At 40.2% G+C, this 27,770-nt stretch overlaps 1 protein-coding gene across 1 annotated transcript in view; it reads left to right on the top strand.

Moving 5' to 3' along the window:
* Nucleotides 1–27,770, top strand: part of LAMA5 (laminin subunit alpha 5) — a 217,525-nt gene that overhangs the window by 21,462 nt on the left and 168,293 nt on the right. The window contains exon 2 of the mRNA XM_089513322.1: nt 6,686–6,838. Within this exon, the coding sequence (XP_089369448.1) occupies nt 6,686–6,838 (153 nt within the window). The remainder of the gene's footprint in view (nt 1–6,685; nt 6,839–27,770) is intronic.

Here is a 27,770-nt window from a genome sequence, read left to right on the forward strand (position 1 = left end):
ACGTTGGGGATTCTTGGCTTCCTTTCTGCTTAAAATCTAGTCTGTTTCCTATAAATATTTGCAGATGTTGATGGACACTTCTGCTATCTTATGTGATTTTTCTTTATGAAGGCTTTGGGAACTAAAGCTGCATCTACCCTGCAGAAATAATCCAGGTCGACAGCACTTTAACTGTCATGGCTCAATGCTATGGAATTCTGGGAATTCTAGTTTGTTGTGGCACCAGATCGCACAACAAACTACATTTTCTAGAATTCCATAGCATTGAATCATAGCTGTTAAAATGCTGTCAACCCGGATTATTTCTGCAGTATGACTGCAACCTAAAAGAACAAGAATGCCTCCTTTCATTTAATCCATGCATTTTTATTTTTGAACCAGCCTTAGAAACTATTGGCCCCATACAGACAGGCCAATATAAAGCTGCTTCAGGTTACTTTGGAGGTATGCTGTTTAAATGTTGCAAGTGTTCTAAGACTCTGGAAGCTGCATCAAAGCAAAGATCCAGTCCTAAGGACCGGAGCACAGCTTTGGCGCAGCTTCTGGACTCTTGGGATGCATGTATTATTTAAACAGCATACCTCCAAAGTGACCTGAAGCAATTTTATTTTGGCTTGTCTGTATCGGGCCTATAGTTTCCCTGCTCTCTTTTTACCAGCAAGCAAAAACCTTTTTGTTTGAGCAGGCTTTTAATGTGTAATTTTAATTGTATGCTTTGTCTTTATCTTTTGTATGTTTTTTCAGTTATTCTAAACTGTTTTAATGCAGGGAGACCAGATATCCTAACCACAAAGGAAGCCCATAGCCTGCAAAATGTAGGACAATCAAGAAAAATGTAGGGCATTATGAAGTAAAAGCTCAAAACAGTCATCTAAATTCATGCTTCTTAGTCATGCTCCAAATATTTTGGAATTCCTCCTGGACAGGAGGCTGAAATGTAGGATATGTCCTGGAAAGGGAGGATGTCTAGTCACCATCATTTTATTGTGATAATTTTTAATTGCCTTTAAAAGGTTATTATTAGGTTACTTTGGGAGAAAGGCGTGTGAATGAAATGAAAAAACAATAGTTTCGTAATTTATCCGTAGGTAGGATTTAAAATGTAAAGAGTTTTTGGATTTGAAAGCCCTGTGTATGTGTGTGTTTTTTTTTAAAATATAATTTTATTGCTTAAAATATGAAGATATACAACATTCAACACGATCAACATAAATTAATCAGAAGCATCTCAACTCAGAACTATTACATATAATGATCCTGTATCTTCAAAAATCTTGATGACAAATAAACTTCCTGTTGTACAACATTTGCCTCTGTGTTTATTACTCTCCATATAATAGTTACCTTATAGCACTTCATGTTTTTTCTATTACTCCAGTCTATACATTTGCTTACTTATATTATAACACCCTATTTTCTATTTGTTAAATGAGGTTGCTTAATAATATCAATTAAATACGCGATGATTTACATGCCTTTCCATCTGTCATCACATGTGTATGTGTGTTTGTGTGTGCGTATCTTTGCCAGATGTTTTAACATGGTCTTCTTGGAGCAAAGAGCACTGAGAAATCAATGACGGTTGCGTGTGTTTTGTTATTTAACTCTTGGTTTCATTTCATTTCTAACAAAAACCTTGTCGGCCGGGCCTGCCGTTTCCACAGCAACCAACAGCAGGCCGAAATGGAGGTGGCTGTCCGGTCTGTTCCTAAAGCTTTAGGCCAGCATCACTCTTAGCCAGGGATATCTCTACTGAGACACTACTTTTGAACCAGGGATTTACTTTTTGAAAAAAGTTTTAAATACACCAAGAAGATTCTAACTAGTACTAACATGGATGCTACTTTTGATTTTCGAGAGAACGTTCTTAGTTTGGGTTTGATAGAAGAATATTTATTATAGCCTAGCCTAAAGCTTGTACAGTATTTAGGACAGGTTCTGTTGTTGAGATCATTACACTAGGATCATTTCCACAACTATCACGCTAGTGGCAGCAAACGGGGACCTCTGTTATAGTGCTCTGTTTTTCTGCACAGTTTCGCAGTTACGCTTCAACACCGGAATGAAAACAGAGGAAGAGCAATTTTGCATTCCGCAAAATTGTATCGTAATTGTATCAGTTGTATCATAAGTCGCACATGAGTCTTGAAAAGAGAACTCTTGTTCTTGTTCTTATGGTTTTATTATTGCAAAAGTTGGTGTGTTCTGCTGCGTTGTTCTGCTTCCTGATTTGAAGAAGTAAAATGCATAAAAGGAGGAACATTTAACATAATTAAAATATTTAACAAAATGAAATGTGTGCGATTGCGATAAATAAAACAGAAATCTGCAGAAAGAGAATGATCTTACGAATAATCTTATAATGGCAAGTTATTCACAGGAAGCCCATTGGCCAAACAGCAATCTGGGAATTAGAAGGAGAAAGGGAAAAATGGTGTCAGCTCTGTGAATGTGCGATTGAATCCTCACTTCCACATCTTCTCAGTTATGCAACAACAACAATATCTGCTTGTCATTCAAGGGTTTTATCATTAGTAAGAAGTTACAAGACAATTGCGGTTTCCACCTATGAGAAATACAGGATAAGCATGATGTTGTGTGATAATCTTTTCACAATCACGATTTAATGATGGTATTATTCCACTCTTATTCCACTCTCTGTAGTTGTTCTGCACCCCTTGGTCATTTTTGACCCATGGTGACCCTGCCATGGGGTTTTCTTGGCAAGTTTCTTCAAAGGGTGTTTGCCGTTGCCATCCTCTCAGGCTGAGAGAGTGTGACTTGCCCAAGGTCACCTAGTGGGTTTTTATGTATGAGCAGGGAATCAAACCCTGATCTCTAGAGTTGAAGTCCAACACTAATACCACTACACCATGCTGTCTCTCTACCTTGTTTGTATTCTGTACAGCCATACAGTTTGTTGTTCTTATTTGCCATCCAGTTGACTTTGACCAGTCGTGGCAATAAGAATGAGAGACCTCCAAGAGACCAAGTTATCAAGTGCCCTGCTCAGGTCTTGCAAACTCTGAACAATCAATCAATCTACCTGGAATACATACTGCTTTCCACTTTGCTGAGCATTTTTGTCTTTTCCTGTGAGTCAAATCGTCTCATATCCAAAGTACAACAGGCTCAGTTTAGTCACCTTCACTTCTAGTAAGAGTTGAAGCCCAATTTGCTCCAGGAACATTAACTTTTCTTTTTAGCAATCTGTGGTATCTGTAGAAGTCTCCTCCAGTACAAAATTTCAACTTCAGCTTTTTTCAGTGTCCAGCTTCACAATCATAAATAGAAATCAGAAATATAGTGGCATAGATTATTCTGACTTCTGGGTATCACCTTTACACTTCAGGATCTTACTCAGTTCTTTCATAGCTAGGACTTCCGAGTCTCAGTCTTCCAATTTCTTGACTGCAGTCACCATTTGCATTAAGAACTGAACCATGGTATTTAAAGGTATTTAAACAATCAGCCCTTCATATCCACAGATTTTTTTTATCCATGTATTCAAGCATCCAGTTTGAAAATAATTTTAAAATATATAAATCCCAACAAGCAAATCTTGATTTTACTATTTTATTTAATGGGATCTGACCATTCACGGAATTTGGTATCCACAAGGGTCCTGGAACCAAACCCCAGTGAATACCAAGGGCCCACTGTATTTCAATGTCTTCTTTATCACCTTTAAAGTTAGGTAAATGATATGTGATCTTTGTTTTCTTAATATTCAACTGGAAAATTTATTTTACTATTTCTTCCTTAACTTGCATCAATAATTGTTCCAAGTCTTTGTTATTTTCTGCAGGTAATACAGTTAACTTTATTGCACATTTGGTTCCTTAACTTTCATCAATAGATTTTCCCAGTCTTTGTTGTTTTCTGCAGGTGATATGGTGTCATTTGCATATCTTAAATTGTTCATATTCCTTGCCCCTGTTTTCAGGGCTTCTTCCTCTGAGTGTAATCCTGCTTTCCATAGATATGTTCTGCCTATAAATTAAAGAGGCAGAGTGATAAAATGCAGTCTTCTCTGATGTCCTTTCTAATGGGAAGCCATACTGTGTCCTGACAGTGGCCTTCTATCTAGAGCAGTGGTCCCAAACTATGCTCTTTAAGGGATTTTGGACTTCAGCTCCCAGAATCTCCAACTATTGGCCAATATGGCTGAGGCTGTTGGGAGGTAAAGTCCAAAATCTCTTAAAGAGCACAGTTTAGGGGCCACTGGTCTAGAGTAAAGTGGCCTCCACTTTTCTCCCTACGATCCTGGCTTCATCTTCTACACAACATGTGCATTCTCTATTTTTCACATTAAGAGTACTGTGGTGCTAAGATAGTTGCCCACATCTACTCAGGCAGTCAATAACTGCACTGACCCAATAATTAAAATGCCCCAGAAGTAACTCAAGTATTGTATATTACCAATATTGCTTCAATTTATAATTATATATGTAAGCAGTTTTTTTTTCTTTTGGATTTTTCTAAGAACAACAAAGGAAGTTGCAAACATTATTCTAATGTGCAGTTGGAAACATTTTGTGCAGGAGGAAATTAAAATGTACCATTGTTGTTGTGTGCCTACAAGTCATTGCCAACTTATAGCGACCCTGTCATGAGATTTTCTTGGCAAGATTTTTCAGGGCAGGATTTGCCTTTGACGTCTTCTGAGGCTGAGAATGTGGGTTTGCCTAAGGTCACTCAGTGGGCTTCCATGACTAGGCAGAGATTCGAACCCTGGTCTCCAGACTTGTAGTCCAATACTTATACCAATACACCACCCAAACTCTCAAAATGTGCAGAAGGAAATAGATATTTGTGTAGGTGGCAATATAGGCTTCAAATTGGAACAGGCTTATTTGTTATTTGTTTAAAAAACAGTTGAGAAAAAGATAAAGAAACATAAATAAAAGAATATTGTTAACTTTCAGTTTTTGTAACTTTATATTAAATTTGTATTATTGGGACTAAGCATCAGACTACTCCATCTGTGACTAAGAAGGATAGATAAATGAAGATATGTCTAGTTTTAAAGATATATGTAGTACAACTTTTAAAATTGTTTGTTTTTTAAATGTGAAATTTATACATTTTTATGCTTTTGCATTCTTTTAAAATTCTATTGTTTTAAATTTGCTATGCAAAGTTATATTTTTATAGAAATGTGGTTGTGTGTCTGTGTCTGTGTCTGTGTAAGGGGAAAATTATCAATTGAAAAACGGATTGTAAAATTTTACAATAAAATTTTTTAATAGTCCCTATATTGGGAGAAAGGTGGGATATAAGTAAATAAAACAGCAGCAGCAACAACAATAACAGCTTTGGATCCAGCTGTGTTCTTGCAGCATTGTCAACTACACCTGGCACTCCTTTTGAACCATGGCTACAGGGTTCCTTGACACCTAGAATGTACTGTTTTTTGTCACTAGATTTTGCAAAGACTTTCGCCATTACCTACATTTTGTTAGTCTTGTTTTGGCCCACAGTGAAAGACAGTGTTTTTCACTTTCTACAAGATGGTGATGGGCACATATTGGGGAGAGTCGCATCTGCTTGATACTGGTCTTCTGGCTTATTGTGCAGTAGAGTGAAAAGCTTAGAATACATTCTGGGAAGTTGGAATACATGCTTTCTGAATCTCCAGAGACAGACATTGAGGAAGAGGGATGTCCTTGGAAACACAAGAGAACTGTAAAAGCCTGAGGGTATGTGTGTGGGTGTTAGAGGAGCTATTTTGGGCCATGTCCTATAAGAAAAATAGGAGAGAAGACTGGTATTGTATGATCAGCGGTTGGTCAATGGCTGTTCTCAAACTAGACTAACAAACAAGGAATATTATGGCTGTTTGAGCTTTTAGACCACAAAGGAAAAACAACTCTTGCTTCAGCTGTAGGATCAATGCTTAGCGGGGCAGAAAGAGCAGATTTTTTTAAAATTTCCAAACCCCACTTCTTCACCCATCCTGCCCTCTTCTCTAGTCATGTGGGTTTTGGGGATAAAAATAAAATAAAAACTTTAGAAATTTTCCCAGTGCCTTGAACAGATTGTGATCTGAGGTCATTGGGCACTTCTAGTTTCTCTGTTGCTGTTTGTAGAATCACTTATATGACTAAAGCTGCTGCCACACTGGAGAAATAAAGCAGTTTGATACCACTTTAGCTGCCATGACTCAATGGAATTGAATTTTGGGATTTGTAGTTTTGTGAGATATTTAACCTTCCCTGTCAGAGTGCTTCGGTGCCCCACTAAGCTACAAATCCCAGAATTCAACAGCATTGAGCCATGGAAGTTAAAACGGTGTCAGACTGCTATATTTTTGCAATGTGGCATCAGCCTTAGAATTACTTGTCAGATATTGTATTGGCATCTGTTTGCTGTTACTAATTAATTTTGTGAAATTGATAGAAATGTGATTTTGTGTGTGCGTGTGTATGGAAAAAATAATCATTTGAAAACTTTCTTGTAAGATTTTACATCCCACCCCACTGTTCTGGTCCTTCTGTACTTCCCCTGCCTATGTAATTTTGGGTCAAAGACGATGTGCAGAGTGCCTCATCTTAATTTAACTAGGTCCCTCATTACATCTAGATGAGGCCCAGTGCTGGGAATGCTAATATTATCGGTGTGAGTGTTTGACCACTTCTGTTGTTTCTAACTTAAACGTTTCTGTTTGTGTTCTTTACCACAGGGTCAATACTGTGACATTTGTTCATCAGCAAACAGCAACAAAGCCCACCCTATCACAAATGCTATAGATGGCACTGAACGCTGGTGGCAGAGCCCTCCACTTTCTCGTAGGCTGGAATTCAACAAAGTCAATGTCACACTCGATCTTGGACAGGTAACAGCAGAAAATGGGGTAGAGGAATATATAGCGTGCACCTTGATTTTATGATGGAGAGACCAGTAAGCTTATTTGTGATCATGTTTTGTTTTTAGTAAAACTGCAGGACACAATAGATGTCTTGCTGTAGCTTTGTTTATTGAAATCAATACAGTACTGGTCTGCAAGGTTTTGCCAAAAGCATCAATGACGTAAACATACACAGCCCTACATGAACAGCATTTTGAAAAATTGTTCTGATACATATTTAAAGATGGTGTCTAAATGTTGTTGTTGTGTGCCTTCAAGTCATTTCTGACTTATGGCAACCCTAAGGTGACTCTATAATGAGTTTTTCTGGGGCTGAGAGTCACCCAGGGTCACCCAATGTGTTTCCATGATTCCCCCTAAATCACCAGTGGATTTCCATGGCTGAGTAGGGAATCAAACCCTGAGCTCTACAGTTTATATGGTATATAAAATGTACCCCTAAATACAGTTAAGGCACCAGATCCTATCTGATCTTGGAAGCCAAGCAGTGTCAGCCCTGATTAGTATTTGTATGGGAGACAGCCAAGGAATACCAGGTGCTGTAGGCTATATTTCAGAGGAAGGAGCTGGCAAAACCACCTCTTTGCCTAAAAAACCCTATGAAATTTATGTGGTTACCGTAAGTTGACAGATGACCTGAAGGCACATGCACACACACATATAAACATAGCAGAATTATGTGATACCACTACACTGTTGCAGCTGGGGAGGTTCTCCATGTTTGACTGGAGGGAAAACGGTGTCTAGAAAAAAATGTATTTCAGGGAGAAAGCTGTGCTTGAACTCTTCTTGCAACACAAAATGCTATAGGCCAAGCATTTCTACTTCATTCTGCCATTTGAATAAAACAGTCTCAAGGAAACTATTAATAAATGACAATCAACATATTTTCCATGCATTTGATTGGCATATATCAGTATTAATGGTTATTGGATGGGTTTGAAGCTTTCCCATTGATATGATCTCAAAGAGTGAAAGACACAAAGTCAATATTGGCACAGCTTTTGTTGGAGTGATTGTGCAGACATTTGAGCTTTCAGGATCTTTTCTACAAGCAGAATGAAGATTCTGTAAGGTGACACTCCACTTAAATACAAAAGAAAGCAAATAACTGTCCTTTGAGTAGTTACTTCAGGATTTTAAAGAGAATTGCTGTTGCTGAATGTTAACAGATCAGCCTTCATGGTGGCTTGTGAGGACCAAGTTAATATCAAAAGTATATGGTGTCCACTTACCCTTTTCTCCTTTTTGTTAATCTGCTTTTTGAATCATGGTGTGCAGTGTGAATAAACCGACCTGTTCTATGATCCAGGTTAATAGAAGACTAAATCTATTTCCTAGTCTCCACTACAGTAAACCTAGGGAATTAACAGCTGAAATCCAAGCACCATAAAGTAACTATTAAACATCTCTGAACACTTTAAATTTGCTTTTTTGCTCCCAAAGTAAATGTGTTGTGATTATACTAGTTGTAGCTGGCTGATGTGCCTGAGGATACCATTCATCAGAAAAACAATGCATGTGGGAAGTCATATAGCTGATTGTTAATGTTTTCCTGGGCATGGGGGAGAATGCCAAGACAATAAAAAAAAATTGGCACCTTAAAGTCTAACAGACCTGATTTGGCATAATTTTTTGTGGATAGAATGCTTCATCAAATGCACTGTGAATTACTTAATGACATTGATGGATTTCTACTCTATACAGTTAAATTTGATGTCTTTTAAAAGTTTATGTGGGGACAGCCTTGTTTAAACTTCTGAAAAATAAAATTTGTTAGTCTTCTAAGTACCAGAAGACTTTTGTGTTTGCTGCAATGGACCACCACATCTTGACCTCTAGAATAAAACAGAGACAAACATCTGAATCCTATTATTAGACCCAGTTTGAGTACACCCATTGAATGAATGGGATTTACCTAGGTGTTGACTCACCTTCCAACAGTTGGTTCAGTGGGTTTTCTTTAATTGGGATTAACTAATAGAATTCAGGCTAAAATTTCTACACAGCAAGTGAAGGGCTGCTGCAAAGTGTCCATAGTGAACGTGCGCATTTTATGACATTATCTTTCTCCTGCATTATCTTTCTTAGCCCTGCTGTTTTGGGAGTCCTCTCTGTCAGCAGAAATGCTCCCAAAGAAAAATGGGAGAATGGACTTTTTTTCTTTGCAAGTGGAGAGAATCAATAAGAGAGATAATTTCCAAGTGTCTTCTGTTGTTATGTAGCCTGCGATTATGGGCATCTGATTTGAGTCAGCCATCCAAAAATCCAGCCAGTTTGGGGACCACCTTTTCATTTCAAAGTGGGTAATTTCATTTTGAAACTCTCTCATTAAATATTCAAACAAAGTTCCCAAACATGAAGGGTACAAGGGTAATTGTTCTGAATGGGGGTTGGGGCTAGGTCTGGGAGCAGTTGATCATCTACTTGGAGAGAGCTTTTCTATGGCTGAAAAGTCTGACAGTAACATAGGCACTAGCCTTTCATTTCAAGCACACACTGAATTTGTCAGAGGAAATTGCTGGCAAGAACTGGCCTCTCAGTCCTTGCTGAATAGAACAGGCGGAGGAGGCAGCCTGCACTGTAAACAGTTTGCCTCCTTGGTATTCAGTGTGTTGTGGTGCATTCAATTCAAGGGTGTGATGGTGATGATGCAGTGATTAAAGGGCTACAGTCTCTCAGCAGGCTGACTGAAAACTCACCCTACCATTTGATTGTCTTCCAAAAAGGTTCTAGCACAGTTTCCTAGCTAATGTTAGATGCAATTACTTTTCTAAGAGTTTAGTTTGCATACATGGCCTTGGAATTCCGTTCCTTATGTACCCTGGTTTCCTTTCATGTTACTGGAACTGGCACATTAGTGTTCTGCTAGGTTTTGTGGGCACAGGTGGTGAATGATGCTGTAGAAACTGTGTTTCAAGCCTTGATATAATGCAACTTCTGCTTCTTGCCCATTAGAGCTGCACATTTAGAGATAACTGCCTGGGGAATTTTGGCTGGCTCTCAGTGCCACAGGGGTGTGGGCCACTAATGCTATCACCTTGTACTTTAGAAATAATCCAGTTAGTTCATTATTAGTTCATTTATCCACATCGGTACAAAGCCAGTGGAAGGCTTGGGAAGGCCCTGCAGGATTCCTCTTTTTGGGCCAAGCTGTCACCATGGAAAGGAATTATGTTTCCAACTTTTAAGGAATGTCAGCTGACATCAGGGTATAAACATGTGGAAGCCGTGGCTAAGAGAGGACTGAACACCAATAGTCGATTGTGATAAGCTGTTGCCATTATGACAACATAGTAGTTAAAAGAGTATTTTCGGAAACTGCAGGAATACCTTGAAAGATGCAGATAATGCCGCTGAAATGATATCTGACACAAATGACTTCTTGTGTGTATTCCTGCATGGCAGCAGGTTGGACTGGAAGGCCCTTATGGACTGTTCCAACTCAATGATTCTGTCTCCTTGTTGCTTAGATTTAAATATGAAATTCCATTATTGTAAGCTTTGTCTCCGAATAGCTCTAGGAAAATGCTGTAAACTAGATAATAACTAGATTTTAGTTCCCACCTATAGAAGAGCAGATGACATTGACATGGGGGGAAAATGTATGCTTCAGAGTGCTGGGAAAAAAGTGATATTTTGTTCGTTGCTTGGAACATTAGCGTGTCAGCCATCCAAAAAACTGATTTCATGGCACATGTTCCACCTTATATCAAAATATGTAACTCTGCCCATTGGACTAAGTAGTCACATCAGTCTTATCTTGGGACAGACCCATGGTTGTCATGGTAAACATGAAGACTGAGAGAGCAATCTCCACATGGATGGAGAAGTTCCCCAGTACAACAAGCCGAGAGGACTCCTACACCGCCACCAAGACCAACCCAGCCAGCTCAAAAGGGAAGACTGTTGAGCAGTGGAGTGGGTGGTAAAGGTAAAAGTAGTCCCTTGACATGAATGTCTAGTCGTAACTGACTGTAGGGGGCAGTCTCATCTCCATTTCTAAGCCGAAGAGCCAGTGTTGTCCGATTACTGTGCTGGTGATCATGTGGCCAGCATGACTCCACCAGACATTGTTACCTTCCCACTGAAAAGTAGTACCTATCTATCTACTTGCATTTGCATGCTTTCAAACTGCTAGGTTGGCAGAAGGTGGGACTAGTGGCAGGAGCTCACGCCATCATGCAGCACTAGGGCCTTGAATTGCTAGTCTATTGATCTTGCAATCAACAGGGTCATCATCTTAACCACTTGAGCTACAGAATTCCTATTCTATCCCTATTCTGTCCCTGCCTTCAAAAATACACACTCGTATTCAGCAGATTGTGAGACAGGGCACTTGGTGAGGGAGATGAAATCTGTCCTGTCAACCAGACAATCCATGAGCCATTTGAACATAGCAAATGAATGGTGCCACCTCAAATGCTTTCTTGAGAACCGTGCCTGGTGGTTGCCAAAAGCCAGCAAGAAGGAGAAACAAGCTATCCCATGGCTTTATTACTACCGCTGCAAAAGTCCAATGTTATGTTCCTATCTGCTTTATCTCAGAGAGATGGGAAGGGGGCAACAACAAGAGTTTCAGTAGACCTAATATCAAGGAATACACATAACCTATCATTAAAGCGGCATTGCATTAATGCAAACTTCTGTTAATGCAAAATGCTGGCCAGTGTCACTTTAATATCAGGTTAATGGCAGGATAATGACAGGATCTGTGTGACTTCATCTGAAAGTTTTCATGCAAGTGCTATTATTTACACTTCCCTGCATGGGGATAAGGGTGAATCCCGTCTGAAAGTCCTTCTTGTCATGACACGGGAAGGACAGGCACACAATGGGACACGGATGGGACATTCCTCATCTGATAAATCCCATAGAGGGGGCTGCTAGAGTTGTCACCCAAGAGGAAAGGAGGTGGTAGCCCAAAAATGTTTCAGGACCACTGGTCCAGAGGGTTATCAATTCAGGCAGAGACTGACATTGGCCATGTGGAGATTTATTTATTTTTATTTTATATTGCTGCTTGGCCAACATGGCTACCACTGAAGATGTTCTTAATCTTTTGCACACATTGGCTTCGCTCTCAAACTCCTTGGCCTCTCACTTGTACAGTATTTGCAATAATCCAGGCTACATTTTCTAGATCAAAATGAAAGAATAATAAGTCCATAGGTGCACTCACTAAAGCTTTGAAGGATGCCAGGGTGGTCAAGGGAAATAGATGGAGTTGCCAATTCATACTTTAAAGGTTCCACTTCAGTTTTGCAATGTAACCTCTCTCTTTTTGGTGCCAAGTATTTCCATTAGCAAATATAAGATTATTATGATTCCTTTCTCTAGCAGTTTTCAGTGTACAGAATGCTTGGCAACTCTGGTCTCATTTACCCTCACAAACCTCCCTGAGAATGAGGTTGCATTGTTCCTATTTAAAAAGCTGTCCTTTTATTCATGCCCTTTCCTGTTGCCTGCCCATCTGTCTTGAGTAGCATTAAAACCACAAATAAAGAAGCAAGGAGAAGTATTGAAACTCTGTCAGTGAACGACAACCTGAAAAAGAGAAAAGGGGTGGGGGGGGGGAATAAAAGCTGAAGGGGCAGGCCACCCAGCTTGAGTAATGTATATAATAGACTGACATCAAGTAGAGAATGCCTCTAATGGCTTAAAGTTTACAGTTTTCTGCTGGGGGAGGTTAAGGAGGCTCTGTCATAGAATAGGGAGGGACCATGCATTTGGTTATCTTTTGGGGTTACGGGAGGGATTTTAACTTTTCCAACCTCGCTCTAGGAAGCAAAAACTGGGGAGCACTCAATAAAATCCACAGAAGAAACAAGATGTCTCAAGATGTTCAAAGGATATATGTTTTACTGATGAAAAGCCCAATGGTGTTTGGCCTGTCTATGTTTTCAAAGGCCTTCTTCAAGGGCTGTTTGAAGTTTAACTGCAGGAATTTCTGAAACTGAAACTCCCACAGCATTTGCTGGACAAAAATGAAGCTTCACTCGTACCTATTGCTGTATCATTAGCAAAAAAATATAGTTCTGATTTTGTAGAAATGCTGATGTTAAATAAGCAACAGGAGAGGTGTCACTTTATGATCAGAAAGATGTTGTAACATCGGTGCCTTGCAACAATATGGTTCTTGTGAGTATTGTGTGAAACGTTGGCAAATTAACTAGGAAAGAATCAGTGGAAATACAGTACTATAGAACAGATTTTATTTTGGTTAGTTCTGCTCATAACTTACTTTTTAATGGCTAGGCTATTAAAACATTTCAGGTGGTTACAGGTTAATAAGATTCAGTATGGTACAGATGTTTAATTGGAACTATTTTTTAGTAATTTTACACATGCAGAATTTTGTAGTGTTGACTGCAGAGTATGGATTCCTGAAAATTGTTTCCTTAATAAGTATAATTTTAAAACAATACAGATTAGTAAATGTTAGAGTAACAGAAGTGGTGGAAAATATCTGTGCAAATGGTCAGATTTTGTATTACACAAAGCTACATGTCCTGTACTGCTGGCTAGTTGTCTTCATTACCCAAAAAAATTCAAATTCCTGAGAGAATTCAGAAAATGAATAATCGTCCAAGTCGGATATACATTTTATTGATCATCATTAATCTTGCTGCTAAGTAGGGCTTTTCCTAATTTAGGCTCCTCTTGTAACATAACTATCTGGGAATCTTTCAGCAAAAAGGATATAAAGTGACTGCTCCCTTTCAAAAAGTCACTGAAGCAATGGCTGTGTTCCCAGTTGGAGAAAACACTGGGAGATTTGTAGCTCTGGCATGAGAAGCAGAATGCCATTTGTACTGTAGAAAAGTTTAGGAAAAAGGTGAGAATGGTGAAGACTTTTCATGCATTTTTTTGGCTTTTTAGAATGTGGCGCCAAAGAAGACAGAGATTAGAGATGAATTCAGCTAAATAGAACCCCAAGCATGATGTAGTAAATGGGTCTTTTTGTCTTTCAGCCTGCTTTTGCAGGTTTAGTGAACCTGCAAGGGAACAACCTCAGCAAGGGTACACTAAGTAATAATTTGAACCCTGGTCTCCCAGAGTCCTGGTCTAACCCTCCAATAAATAAATGTACCATGCTGACTCACCTTTAATCTGGCCTTTTGAAAAATGTTATCCCACAATTTGGGGTATGTTTGTGTGTCTCATTGCCTGATTTAGATTTGGAGTCAAACTGGAGTTATCACCTGAGGAAGCAATAATTTAATTCACTACTCCAGTCGATCCTGCTCTGCGTGGTCTGAGATATTCCAAATTAATGTAAAACAAAACCCTCGTGTGGGTGTGGGGGACACATCCTATTGAAATGAAATTTGGAATTAAAAGGTATACAGATGACAGTTTCTAGATCAAAATCACTTTATGTGCCTCCGAGGATACAGAATTATCTAGATTAGCCTTGCCATGGCTCTGGTGTAATAATAAATAATAAATAATAAATGCTTTATTTGTATACCGCCCTTCTTCCAGTGTAAACTGAACCTTGCTTGGTTCTTTGTTTTTAATCATTCTATCAGTGGAGATCCATAATGGAACAGTGAGTCTCATCTACATGGGTTATCCTGGTTGGGGAAGTATAGTCTACAACAGTCAAGATGATTGTGATCCTTTGGTAGCATAGGGTTAATGTATTTTAAGGTATAGCCAATAGCTGGCATCTTTCCAACCTCTGTCATCTTCTCCCAAGAAGGTGAATCCAGGCCAAGCCACCACAGATCTGTTTATATGATGTCAGCATTTCAGGGTAAGCTGCATGAAAAGAAATGCTTGGGGGCCTTGGAAAGCAACAACAAAGGACTGTTCATGCAGGCACTTGCTTACAGCTAACTGTTGTTGACTGGGGAGATGCAGACAAGGAGGAATTACTAGGTATGGAATATACTAGAGATGTAGAGATATTTGACAGCCTGTACTTACATTAGCAAAGGTAGGGAGTGTATTAAGGCAGAGACTATACCTCTTGTTAGCTGTCAACAGCCAGGGGATAAAAATGATTTGACGCATGAAATAATTTCATATAGTCTTTTTGTGACACAAAGGAGAAAATTAATCTTTCCACATACTACCATTCTGTAGGGAAGCTGAAAACCCACACAATGTGATATTGTGTGTAGATATTAGTTTCTTAAGAATCCCACCTTTCAGTTTAAATTAAGAGCAAGTTTCTAGATCTTCTGTTGTGAGCATACTGTACACATGCAGATGTAAATGTATACTCAATGTTTGCCAAAATGTCAGAATTCGGAGTCAGGGTTGAATAAATATTAGGGGTTTCAGTGCTCTGAATAACTCTGTGTCCCCTCAGATGGAAAAAATACAGAATGAATTGTGCAAAGTGATAAAAGTGATTGTGTACATTATGTAAAATAATAAAATACGCAGCATGAAATTTGGATAATTTATTCACATTGCAGAGTTGAGCTTTTTTTGGCAAGATTTTTTGACATACCTTTTCTCACACTAAAGAGGCAACTGCAACAGTTGCTTCTTGAACACATGTGGAGCTAGTTCAGTTGAATTTAGAGGAAATAAAAGTGGTGTTCATTGGCAGCTTTCAGAAGAAGAGTGAAAAAGAGGCTCGTTTTCTTCTTCCAGGGTCAGTTTAATGTCGTTTCCCTTAGTGACTGTAATAAACCTGTGTCCTCTATAGGAAAGAATCATTTGTCTTGTTCCTCAGAAAGCTTCTTTTGGTTTTCTAATAACCACCCGCAGTCAAGTTCTTTCAGAAAAAGCACTTTCGTGTAAGGCATTGTGGCCTAACCTCCTAACTACTTTTCTGGGCTCGCCTTTTAAGAACAGCCTTCATTTTCCTGGACCGCATGGTTCCTTTACCTTTCTGTCTTTACTTTTCTCTTTTCAGTATTGTGTGGAATGATATTGCACTGTTTGTTGTTGTTGTTGTTGTTGTGTTCCTCCAAGTCATTTCCAACTCACGGCAACTCTAGGGTGGTTCACAAGGTTTTCTTGACAAGATTTGATCAGAGGGGGCTTGCTTTTGCCTTCCTCTGAAACTGAGAGAATGTGACATGCCCAAGGTCACCCAGTGGGTTTTCATGATTAAGCCATGGTGAACTCTTTCTCCAGAGTTGTAGTCCAACTCTCAGTTTGCTAAACCACAATATTGAGTACAGGAGCCAGCATCCAGTATACATAAGATTCTTCCTTCTGAGCAGAGCAGATTTCTGCACAGTTCCGGTGAACATACAATCTGTTAATCAACTGAAACAGTTCTCCTAAATTATATTATTAGCCACATTTAATTGGAAGACTTTTTACAGGTAAAGTGAGCTATCACTTCTGTAGTTTGTTTGCGTCCTCTGTTTTGTGGCTGCATGTGTATGTGTGTCCTCCCCCTTGTTTAGCTTTGGAAACAAAGTATAGTCACCCCTTCTTTCTCGCAGATCTGAGGTCTGCGCTCTTCAATAGTCACAGTGGGGCGACCTCCATTATTTCCAATGGGCCGTGCCCCCATGATGCCTGCCCTGCGTGCTCACAGGCACATATCCTATTCAAGACTATGGGGCTTGAATATAGGCGAGTCTCCATTTTCACGGGGGGGGGCAGATCCCCCATGAAAATGGAAGGCCAACGGTATTATTTTCCTAACAAATTAAGAAAAAATTCTAATTTGCTGAAGCCCCTTGGAGTAAAATGCTGACTCATAATATTATAACCCCACAGAGCTATCAAAATACCCCTCCTTGTCAAAGTTGACTACTTTTGCCTTAGAAACTCAGTATGCAGGAGTAAAACCATAGGATTTGATATCTCCAGATCACCTTTAAAATATAGCTGTACTTTAACAAAATATAGAATTCTGGCAAGTCCAGTTTATCCCACTATGGATCTGCAGGTCCAGATCTTAGTGCCGTAATAAATTATTTCGATCTTAGTGAATCATCTGATCATCCTTCCACCATCACACCCAATGCAGTTTTATACTGAGGTCTATTTTTTCAAACGTCTTTATTTAAATAACTGTTTCCCCCTTTTCGATAACAGATTCCTGAGAAGATTCTTCTTCCTGCATCTTAATAAAATTGTAACTGAAAAAAATGAAGATCTTCTGTTAATTTTTTTAATGATTCAGAAAAAGGTATTCATTATTTTGCTGCCTTTTCACTTATCTCTTTCTAAGATGTTTAACGGAAGCTGAATATACAGCTATGACTAAGAACCCATCTGTAAAGATGCCTGCTCATAAGGAAGCATGTTAATTTAGAAGAAAGTTGATAAAAGTTAGCTAGGGTAAGAGTTTTTAAATCAGCATGGTATGGGGAAAGCAGAGGAAAATGTTATCTCCTAAAATACTAGAATTCATAGAATCATAGAATTGGAAAAGACCCTAAGGACCATTTAGTATTTTAGTCCAACCTCCTACCATCCAGGAACACATAGTCGAAACACTTCCAACAGATGGCCACCCTAACGCTAACTGACTTGACTCTACTTTGGAGGAACACTGGTTAATAAATAACCAGACTAGATTTCACAACTAACTATTGTTGTTGTGTGCCTTCAAGTCGTTTCTGACTCATGAAGACCCTACCATGGGGTTTTCTTGGCAAGATTTGTCCAGAGGAGGTTTGCCATTGCCTTCCCGTGAGACTGAGAGCATGTGACTTGACCAGGGTCACCCAGTGGGTCTCCATGACCAAGCTGGGAATCAATCCCTGGTCTCCAAAGTCATGGTCCAGCACTCAAACCACTATGCTGCACTGGTTCTCACTGGGTTGTTTGCTAAGGAACAAACACAAGAGAAGACAGTTACTTTCCCCTCCTACTAGGGGGCTTCCCAGAGGCATCTGTTAGACTCATAGAATCATAGAGCTGGAAGTGACCACAAGGGTCTTCCAGTTCAACCCCTTGCTGTAGAGGACTACATAATCAAAGCACTTCTGACAGATGCCCATCCATCCTCTCCTAAAAAATCTCCTAAAAAGGAGACTACTACTCTCTGGGGCAGCATGTTCTGCTGTTGAACAGCTTTTACTGTCAGGAAGTTCTTACTAATGTTAAGGTGAAATCTCTTTTCCTGTAGTTTGCATCTATTGTGCCATGCTCTCTGGAGCTGCAGAAAGCAAGCTTGCTCCATCAGTATGACATCCTTTAAATATTTAAACATGGCTATCACATCATCCCTTAACCTTTTCTTCTCCAGGCTAGACATATCTAGCTCCTTAGGCCACTTCTCATAGGGTAGGGTTTCCAGATCTTTCACTATTTTGTTTGCCTTCCTCTGGACACGCTTCAGCTTGTTAATATCCCTCTTGAATTCTGGTGACCAGAATTGGACACAGTATTCCAGGTGAGGTCTGACCAAAGCAGAACAGAGTAGCACTATTCTGTTGTGGACTGAATGAGACTTTGGTTTGTCTTTTCTTCTCTTTTTTGTGGAAGAAAATCTCATAATTTTTAAAAAATCTTTCCAGTGTATTTTGGTTATTTTAAAAAACAAATCAGTGACAGTTGAATAGACCCCAGACTGCACCTGGGAGTTCTTGTTAAGCATGGTTTCTGCCTCACTCCACATTTTCCTCCAGGCTAACCACTTTTGTTATGTATACTTGGATTCTTCAAAGATTAAGATAAAGACCCCTGAGGTGAACTCTGTCCAGAGCAAGGTCTAACTTGCCAGAAAAGCTGGGAATTTCAGAGGGTTTGTTCTAAAATCAATAGTAAGCCACATGCTACTTCTCCTGCTGTGCCTCTGGGACTTGTCTGATTGGTGACGGCAGCAGGTGAGACCTTGAAGATTTTTGTGTATGGTAATAATTGAATGTTTTGGTCTGTTTGAAAAGGATTCAATCTAGCAAACTTGTCCCCTGTTAGCCATTATCACTAGCATCATGAAGGTCTGGACTTTCAAAGTTGGAGGAAGATTTCTATAGTAAAAGACACTGAAGCTGGAAAAAAAAAACCCCAAGGTATACTGTGAGCATTTTTGCAGATGTCCAACTTAGACTACCCTCCCTTTTTCTTAATTGTATATATTTTAATGAAAGGGCATGAAACAGATTGCCGGGGGGGGGGGGGTGTTGTGGAAGAGGACATGTGTTCCTGTTGCTAGGAAAACAAGACCTCTGGGTCTTTATACTGGAATCTAGTAATGAAACGCAAATTAAGAGGAAGGATTTCTGGGCCTATGTTAGTTTCAGTGGGATAAATCTGACCCATATGCAACAGCAAAGTGGAAAAGAAAGGGAGGAGAGCCTGCTAAAGACTGAAAGTTAGTGGTGTTGTTTTTTCATTGACACTTTCTTGCGGCGTGACTGAGAGCTTCCATAACACACACACACATACACACACCCCTCATAAAATTTAGTACAGTATTAGTGAGCCAGTGTGGTTTAGTGGTTTGAGTACTGGACTACAACTCTGGAGACCAGGATTGAAGTAACACAGTATCAAAGCACCCCTGACAGATGGCCATCTAGCCTCTGTTTGAAAGCCTCCAAAGAAGGAGACTCCACCACTCTCTGAGGGAGTGTGCTCCACTGTTGAACAGCTCATACTGTGTCCTAGTCACTGGAGCAGCAAAAAACAAGCTTACTGCAGCCTCAATATCACCCCCTTCAAATACTTAATTGTCTCTTCTCCATGCTAAACATACCCAGTTTCCTAAGTCCCTCCTCATAAGGCATGGTTTCCAGTCCCTTCACCATTTTGGTTACTCTCCTCTGGACAAGCTCCAGAAGGAGCCTTCGCCACATTTTAAGGGAGTGTGTTCAGTTGTTGAAGTCAGTGTAATGAGTGTTGGACTAGAACTCTGGGAGACCAGGGTTTGAATCCTCACTTAGCCATAGAAACCTATTGGGTGGTTTTAGGCAAGTCAGATCCCCTCTGAATAAATCTTGCCAAGAAAGCCCTTTGGTGGGATTGGAATATTCAGACAACATGAAGACACATAACAGACAGAAAGTTTCCAAACACTTTCCAAATGTCATCCCATGTAGAATGTTTTAAAACAACCCAAATGCTTTAAAAATATTTATGATATGAGAAGAAAACAAACATGTCACAAAACATTTCTTTGCAATCCTGCTTTTAGTATTTGCAGCCTTTTGGAAATCCACATGAAAACAGAATCATGCTGCATAGCATGTCATCACAGCAATCCCAGCTGAAAAGGAAATTTGAACTTTGGTCAACAGTGTATAGATGGAGTTGATTATGGGGTCATTTATTATGGTGTTTATAGCATGATCTGCAAAATCAGAATAGTTTGGAATGTTACTTTTCAAAAGGACCCAAGTTTCTTTATTCACTATTCTCATCATCCAACAGGTCATTATTTATTATTCTTTATTGTATTAAAATATTTATATCCCATTATATATCAGAATCCTAGGGTTGCATACACATAAAATTAGTTTAAACAGTGTAAAACAATTTCAGCAAGAGAGAATAATTTAAACAGTGTAAAAGCATATTAAACAATTTGACAAGTTGAAACATTTTAAAACCATGCAGATGTACAATCCAAATATATATTTGAATGAAGTCAGATCTCCCCAAAGGCTTTAAAATAAAAGGCTATGGTTTAATTTGACAGTGAAGCCATCAAAATAGCCACCCTTTATTAAACCTTGTGGATGATAGGATAGAATGCTGTGGCATCCCATACCTTAATGGGATTTTAACCTGTTTTTATATAATGTTTTATGAAAGTGTATTATTGATTGTATATTGTTTTGTAATTTGATGAAAAGTATATCTTCCCGTACCTGTAAACTGCTTTGATCTTTTTGGAAAAGCGGTATAGAAATAAATAAATATATTATTATTATTATTATTATTATTATTATTAGCCATGGAGCTCAGCAGGAATTCCCCCAGGAGCAGAATCAATATAACACAACGCCTTCTATTCTCACTCTGCAGCGCTGGTCCAGTAAGGCACCTGATCAAAGCTGTTGAGATCCAGGAGAATCACAGGATAATATTCCCCTTATCTTTCACCAACAGTAAATTGTTGATCAGGGCAACTCAAACTGTTTCAGTAACCCAATTCGTTCTGAAACCAGACTTTAATGGGTCCAGTGAATCTGTTTCCTCCAAGAACATCTGCAACTGTGCAACCACCATACACTCAAACATCTTGCTGCAAAAGGGGATATTAGCAATTGGATGTAGTTCTCATATATCTGTGTGTCCATAGAGGTCCTCTTCAGGTGAGGGCACACTACAGCTTCCCATTCAGTAGGCATTTGCCCTGATAGAGTGAAGCATTTACAGACAGAAATTGGATGATTGCATATGTGATTGCTGATTGTTCATAAAGTTACAGAGCGGATGCTTGGCTTTAAATGAACAAGGCTGATTGCTTTCAGTGCTAAGCAGTAAACATACATTTTGGAAAGCAATTTATTAGCCTGCGTCTCTTGTTTATAGAAATGACCCAGAACAAACAATACCTGGTACATGTTTTTTCCTGCAACACATTTTCATAGGAAGCAGCAGTGTATGCCATCGTCAGCTACATTTTCAATCAGCATGATCTTTGACCATTCATGCTCCAAGGCCAGAATGGTTAATAAGGATAAGGAAACATTGCTCAAGTTGAACAACCTAATCTGCTCTCTGACCCTAGGGGCTGTTGCTGTTTCGTGCATCTTAAGTGTGACAAGGTGCTGTGTGCATCCACTGTAGACTAAGGGGACATGATGGTCAGCTCTGTAGTGTGGTTGCAGAAGGACCATAGCTCACTAGTGGAGCACATGCTTCTCATGGAGAAAGTCTCTGGTTTAGCTTTTGGAATTTCCTCTTAAAAGGATTAAATAGCTAGTGATAAGGAAGGTCTCTGCTGGCACTTTGGAGTATTGGTAGTACTAGAGCACATTAGGTTAGATGGACTAAAGGTGTGAGCTAGTGTTAGGCAAACAGCAGCTAGGAACCAAAATGGAGAGGCATAGCTCAGTGGTTAGAAGCCATGGATTGACAGTTGAGAGTGTGGAGTTCTGTGACTGGGGAGTTAAATTTATAAATTCATACTCCTGGGCCATGCTTTAAAATGTCTCTTCTTTTTGCTTTGATCTAGAAATATTAAATTCAGTTTCTCTCTGCATCTTTTAATACTCTGCTTTAAAGTTTTTATCCAGATATAAGATAGGTCTGTGCAGCATCTGGCTGAAATCAGCCCAACAACCCCAGGTGCTTGCTGTTTTCTGCTCACTTGGGAATTCAGAAACAAGGCTGTGTAGGCCTCAGAGTATGTCCGATGGGCTTTTATGTGATTAATGGGCAAATAGTCCAGACAAATAGGCAAATAGCCCAAATTTGTCATGGGACAAAGTCGGCTGATAAGACATGGGCTTTGTGAATGAGAGTTATTAGTATGCATCCCTAGTAGGCTACTTTTTGTACAGTGGACCCTTGTTATATACTGGTGTTTGGTTCCAAGATCCCCCGTGGATAACAAAATCCGTGTATGCTCAAGTCCCATTAAATATAATGGCATAGCAAAATGGTGTCCCTTATAAAAAATGGAAAATCAAGGCTTGATATTTGAAATTTATACTTTTTTTGAACATTTTCAAACGGTGTATGCTTGAATCCGTGTATAAAAATCCCGTGTATAAGAAGGGCCGACTGTACTTCCTTACAGTTCAGAACAGAGCCAGGTAAAGTTAACAGTTTGGATTAGAGCTCCCGGAATCCATCAACCAGCATAGCCAGTGGCTGTGTTGGCTGAGATGGGGATAAGGAACGACTTTACGGGCTTAAAAAGTGATTTTTTTTCTTTATTATGGTTCAGGCTGATAACATAGGTTGCTATCAAGGGGCCTAAGCATGAATATTGTGATAGATTCTGGGAAAAAAGGAAGTCTTTTTATTTAAATATATTCAAAAGCATAATGGCATCCTTAATATATTCAGCATACTAAATTGGGGTTTCCTAGGTACACAGTGTGGTTTGTTACTGGCACTGAGTTCACCTAGTCCTGCCAGAATGGTTCATCTGTGCCAGGTATTTTAAGTTCAGATGAATATGTAGCAATATCGAAGATTGTTTTTTCTGGTGAAGGGAAAAAGCCTGTTCTTTCAAAGTCTTTGTACATTGTCTCTAGTTGTAAGCATAGACTGAAGACTGCAAACACAGACCAGTGTTCTGGCTTCATCATTGCTTCACTGTTGTTGCTACAAACTGTTTGCTGAAGCTGCAGCTTAATCCTCCTTCAGTCCCTAACAAAGACTGCATCCACCCAGGCTCAGTGAGAACTCAGGTCCTGGCCAAGTTCCAGCCTGGCCTTTCAAGGCTCTGAGTAACTAGATGCATTGCCAGCCAACCTGGGTTTGAAATTCTTCTAAAAACACACTACAAACATTTGTCCGCCTTTGTCCGCACTGCATATTCTGTGCAGCAGTCAGCAAGCAGTAGGCTTAATTATGATTTGCGGTTCCTTTGATTTTGAAATCTTGAGGAGAATGGATCAGATTGGTACCATATATTGTTTTGTCTTCCACATTACTGCAACACTTTAATACTGGCTGGTGGTGGCAAAGATCTTTTCAATAGGGCAGGAACAGATGAAAGGTAGATCTCTGGGTTACTTGTAATAGATCTGCAAAGCTTTCTGACTCCAAATAAAGTGGAAAAAATATTGTGAAACATGGCCTGTGTTAGTTACTCCTCTTCCAGCATCAGTGTTTCTCATCCATAAAATATGAGTATTAATAGATTGAGATCCAGTGTGGTGTATAGTTTGAACTCTGGGCTGCAACTCTAAAGACCAGGGTATGTTCATCAGCACAATGCAGAAATCTACTCTGTCCAGGCAGAGCAATCATATATAAAGGATGCTGGCTCCTACATCCTCTATTGTGGTGTAGTGGTTGAACATTGGGCTACAATTCTGGAGAACAGGGTTCGAATCCCTGCTCGACCATGGAAGCCCATTGGGTAGCCTTGAGCAAATCATACACTCTCAGTAAATTTGCTTGCTTTCATTGCAAAATTGCTCACCTCTTGGTTATTTTTAAATGAAGAGTTGGACTACTAGTCAGATTGTTGGTCCAAATACCCCAGCATTTTCAACTGACTGGCAGCAGCTCTCCAGGATTTCAGGCAGGAATATTAGAAACCCTATTTAGATATGTCACAAACCTGGGCTTTTTTGCATGCCAAGCACATGCTCAGTAATTGAGCTATGGCCTCTTGTCATAAAATAGCATGTGAAAGCTGAAGGCTCTGTGGAAGGAACATCTTCTATGTGTTCAGGCCAAAGTTTGACCCAACCATGCATTTCAGGACCCATAATTGTGTGGCAATAGTGCTGCTGTTCTAACCCAGCTGAACTCAGGGTTATGACCTAGTAAAGAGTCTTCACCTCTTACCTGAAGACATAAGGGTTATTCAGACCATGAAAATAATCCAGGTAGAATCCAAGTTGAATCTTTGTTGTTCACATGCATTTTGAATGTAATAATAATAATAATAATAATAATAATAACTTTATATATATACCGCCCTTCGAAACATCAGGGCGGTTTACAGCAATAAAACTACATTCAATACAATACAATTTACAATTTAAAAACAATACAATTAAAACAATAAAAGAACTTGTGCCAAATCGTAAGTTGCTAACAGAGGGAGGAGGGCTCTCAGGGGAAGTATCAGGGGTAAGCCTGTTTAAAAAAGAACGTTTTCAGCCCCTTCTTAAATTGGGCCAGGGAGGTTGCTGAACAGAGCTCGATGGGCAGCGAGTTCCAGAGAGTAGGGGCCGAGGTGGAAAAGGCCCTTCTGGTGGTGTTGACTAATCTGGTCTCTGGAACTCTTAGCAGATGCTGCCCAGTAGATCTGAGTGTGCGGGGTGGATTGTACGGAGAGAGGCGGTCCTTTAAGTACTCTGGACCCAAGCCATTTAGGGCTTTATAGGTTATGAACAACACCTTGTATTGCGCCCGGAAGCGAATAGGCAGCCAATGTAGGTCTTTTAAGACCGGTGTTATATGACTGGTCCTAGGTGTATTAGTGACCAGTCTTGCTGCCATATTCTGCACCAATTGCAGCTTCCGGGTATGGTACAAGGGTTGCCCCATGTAGAGCACATTGCAGAAATCCAACCGAGAGGTGACCAGAGCGTGTACCACTGTTTCTAGGTCCCCCCGGCTCAGGTAGGGACGCAGCTGGCGTATCATCCGAAGCTGATAGCAGGTGCTCCTGACCGTTGCATCCACCTGAGATGTAAGGTGGAGCGACGAGTCAAGGAGCACCCCCAGACTGCGTGCAGAGTCCTTCACGGGAAGCGTGATCCCATTCAGGACAGGTGGAACCACCACCATCCCTGGGCCAGGAGGACCTATCACAAGTACTTCCATTTTCTCTGGATTCAAGCTGAGTCTGTTTTCCCTCATCCAGCCCATTACCGACTCTAGACAGGCCACGAGAGGAGAGATGCCATCCCCGGTCACTGCATCAGTCGGAGACATAGAGAAAATTATTTGGGTGTCATCAGCGTACTGATAACCCCGCGCCCCATGTCTCCGGATGATCTCTCCCAGCGGTTTCATGTAGATGTTAAAAAGCATGGGAGACAGAATGGCTCCTTGAGGGACCCCAGATGTTAGGGGTCTCCTGTCGGAGCACACGTCTCCCAGCTGCACCATCTGGAACCTCCCAGAGAGGTAGGACCGGAACCACTGGAGCGCAGTGCCCCCGACTCCCACCTCTGCCAGGCGCTCCAGAAGGATACCATGGTCGATGGTATCGAAAGCCGCTGAGATGTCTAAGAGCACTAGCAGGGACACGCTTCCCCTGTCAATGCCCAGACGGAGGTCATCGACCAAGGTGACCATGGCAGTCTCAACCCCATAACCCGCCCGAAAGCCGGTTTGAAATGGGTCTAGATAATCCGTTTCATCCAGGATCGATTGGAGCTGGATCGCAACCGCCCTCTCGATCACCTTACCCACAAATGGCAACAGCGATACAGGCCGATAATTATTATGCATCAGGGGGTCAAGGGAGGGCTTTTTAAATAAAGGTCTTACAATGGCCAATTTTAGTTTTGATGGAAATTGCCCATCCCTAAAAGATGTATTGATAATCCGGTGTAACATTGAAGTTACCACCGGTCCCCCCTGAGCCGCCAGCCATGAGGGACAGGGATCGAGAGAGCAGGTTGTCTTCCTAACACTCCCAAGGATCCTGTCCACATCCTCGGTACTCACAGACTCAAAGTGATCCAGCTTAACCAAGTCCACGGAGGCTCTGGGCACCTCTATTCTGGTCTCTGCTCTAATACTGGCGTCCAGACCTTTGCTTATCCGAGAGATTTTATCCGCGAAGAAGTTGTTAAATTGGTCACAGCAGGCCTTAGAAGGTTCAAGGATCTGGTTCGGGGCAGGAGGGAGCTGAGTTAGCTCCCTCACAACCCTGAACAACTCTGCCGGACGCTACTCCGCGGACGCGACACGTGCACCATAGAATGAATTCTTAGCTGCACGTATCGCCTCTCCGTAGTCCTTCAAGAGATGGTCTAGGAGAGTCTGGTCCAATGAAGTTGGGGGGGGGGCACAAAAAAGCCACTTAACCTGGGATAATCAATCTTGTCCCCCCTCCCCCCTCCAAAAGGTTTGCATCATTGGCTATGTGAATAACCAATGCTAATAGACTCTGGATAAACAAGGATAATACTGTTCATGCCTTGAACATATTTCAAATACATTCGTTATCATCGACTTCATCTTTATGCAAGTGCTGGCACGTGTGAGCAACAGAACTTGCAGAGGTGCACATAGATGCAGTTCCATAGTGCAAACAACAAAAACAGAATGTGTGAGATAGTTGGCATTGTCACACTAAAAAAAGACATCTGAATAACCCCCAAGTGTACTTTGACCTGCAAGTCTGAAGTGTATATGTACATGGAAGTTTTCTGAAGACTGTGATAGGCTGACTTTTTTTTTTGAACTCTTGTTTTAAAAATTGATCCAAAATTTGTACAAGAAATGTGCTTTAGAATTACCATAGAAACAGCCCCAAAATGCATAAGCTGCTTGATTCCTTTTAATACAGAAAGAAATTAATAGATTGTGTTGAAAAGCTGAGAGACCTTTAAGGGCACAGTTAATACCAGAATTAAATGTTGTTGGCATAACATCCTACCAAGAGTAGCAGGTGAAATGCTTGGTTACAAATCTTTCCCAGACATTGCCACGAATAGCAGTGCTGTGCTTTAGCAAAATTGTGTCCAGCATTTGAATAGCTGGCTTGGAATAATATTTGGTGATTTGAAGGATGTGGGCTGGTAGTGATGAGCTGATCTATATATACATAGGGATACATTTTTGGGTGCGATCAGGCAGGAAGGGTTGGGAGAAGGATATAAAACACTATTTTAACAACGCAAAACCAGAATAAATATCCTAATTTATGTAGCTGTATGAAAATTATTTTGGACAAGGGAGAAATGCCAATTGTAGCTTAGGTTGTTAGTCAGCTTGTGAGGGTGAGGCCATTGCTTTGAACAGGCTTGTATTCTGACAGTCTGTACTGTATAATAATACTACAAAGTGGGGAGGCTCACAGGCAAGACAATCTGTAGAAAATCTTCATATATATATATATATATATATATATATATTGTTGTGTGTGTCTTCAAGTCATTTCTGGTTTATGGCAACCCTAATACAACCCTATCACAGGGTTTTCTTGGCAAGATTTGTCTCGAGGGGGGTTGTCCCTTTGTTCATTTAACTATATATTTAAGCAAATTAAATGCTGCATTTAAATAGCAAGATAATTAAAACAAAGTTCTATAAGTACAGAATGACAAAGGCAACATGGACAAATTATGTGGATAGTATAGTATGGAGCAGCTCCTTAAGATAAATTGGATCTTGATAAATCAGTGGTTTTCTTCTCCTTCTTTCA

This window comes from Sceloporus occidentalis, unplaced genomic scaffold (genome assembly GCF_023333645.1).
Source record: "Sceloporus occidentalis isolate IW3139 unplaced genomic scaffold, rSceOcc1.0.p SCAF_3, whole genome shotgun sequence".
Classification (NCBI taxonomy): Eukaryota; Metazoa; Chordata; class Lepidosauria; order Squamata; family Phrynosomatidae; genus Sceloporus; species Sceloporus occidentalis.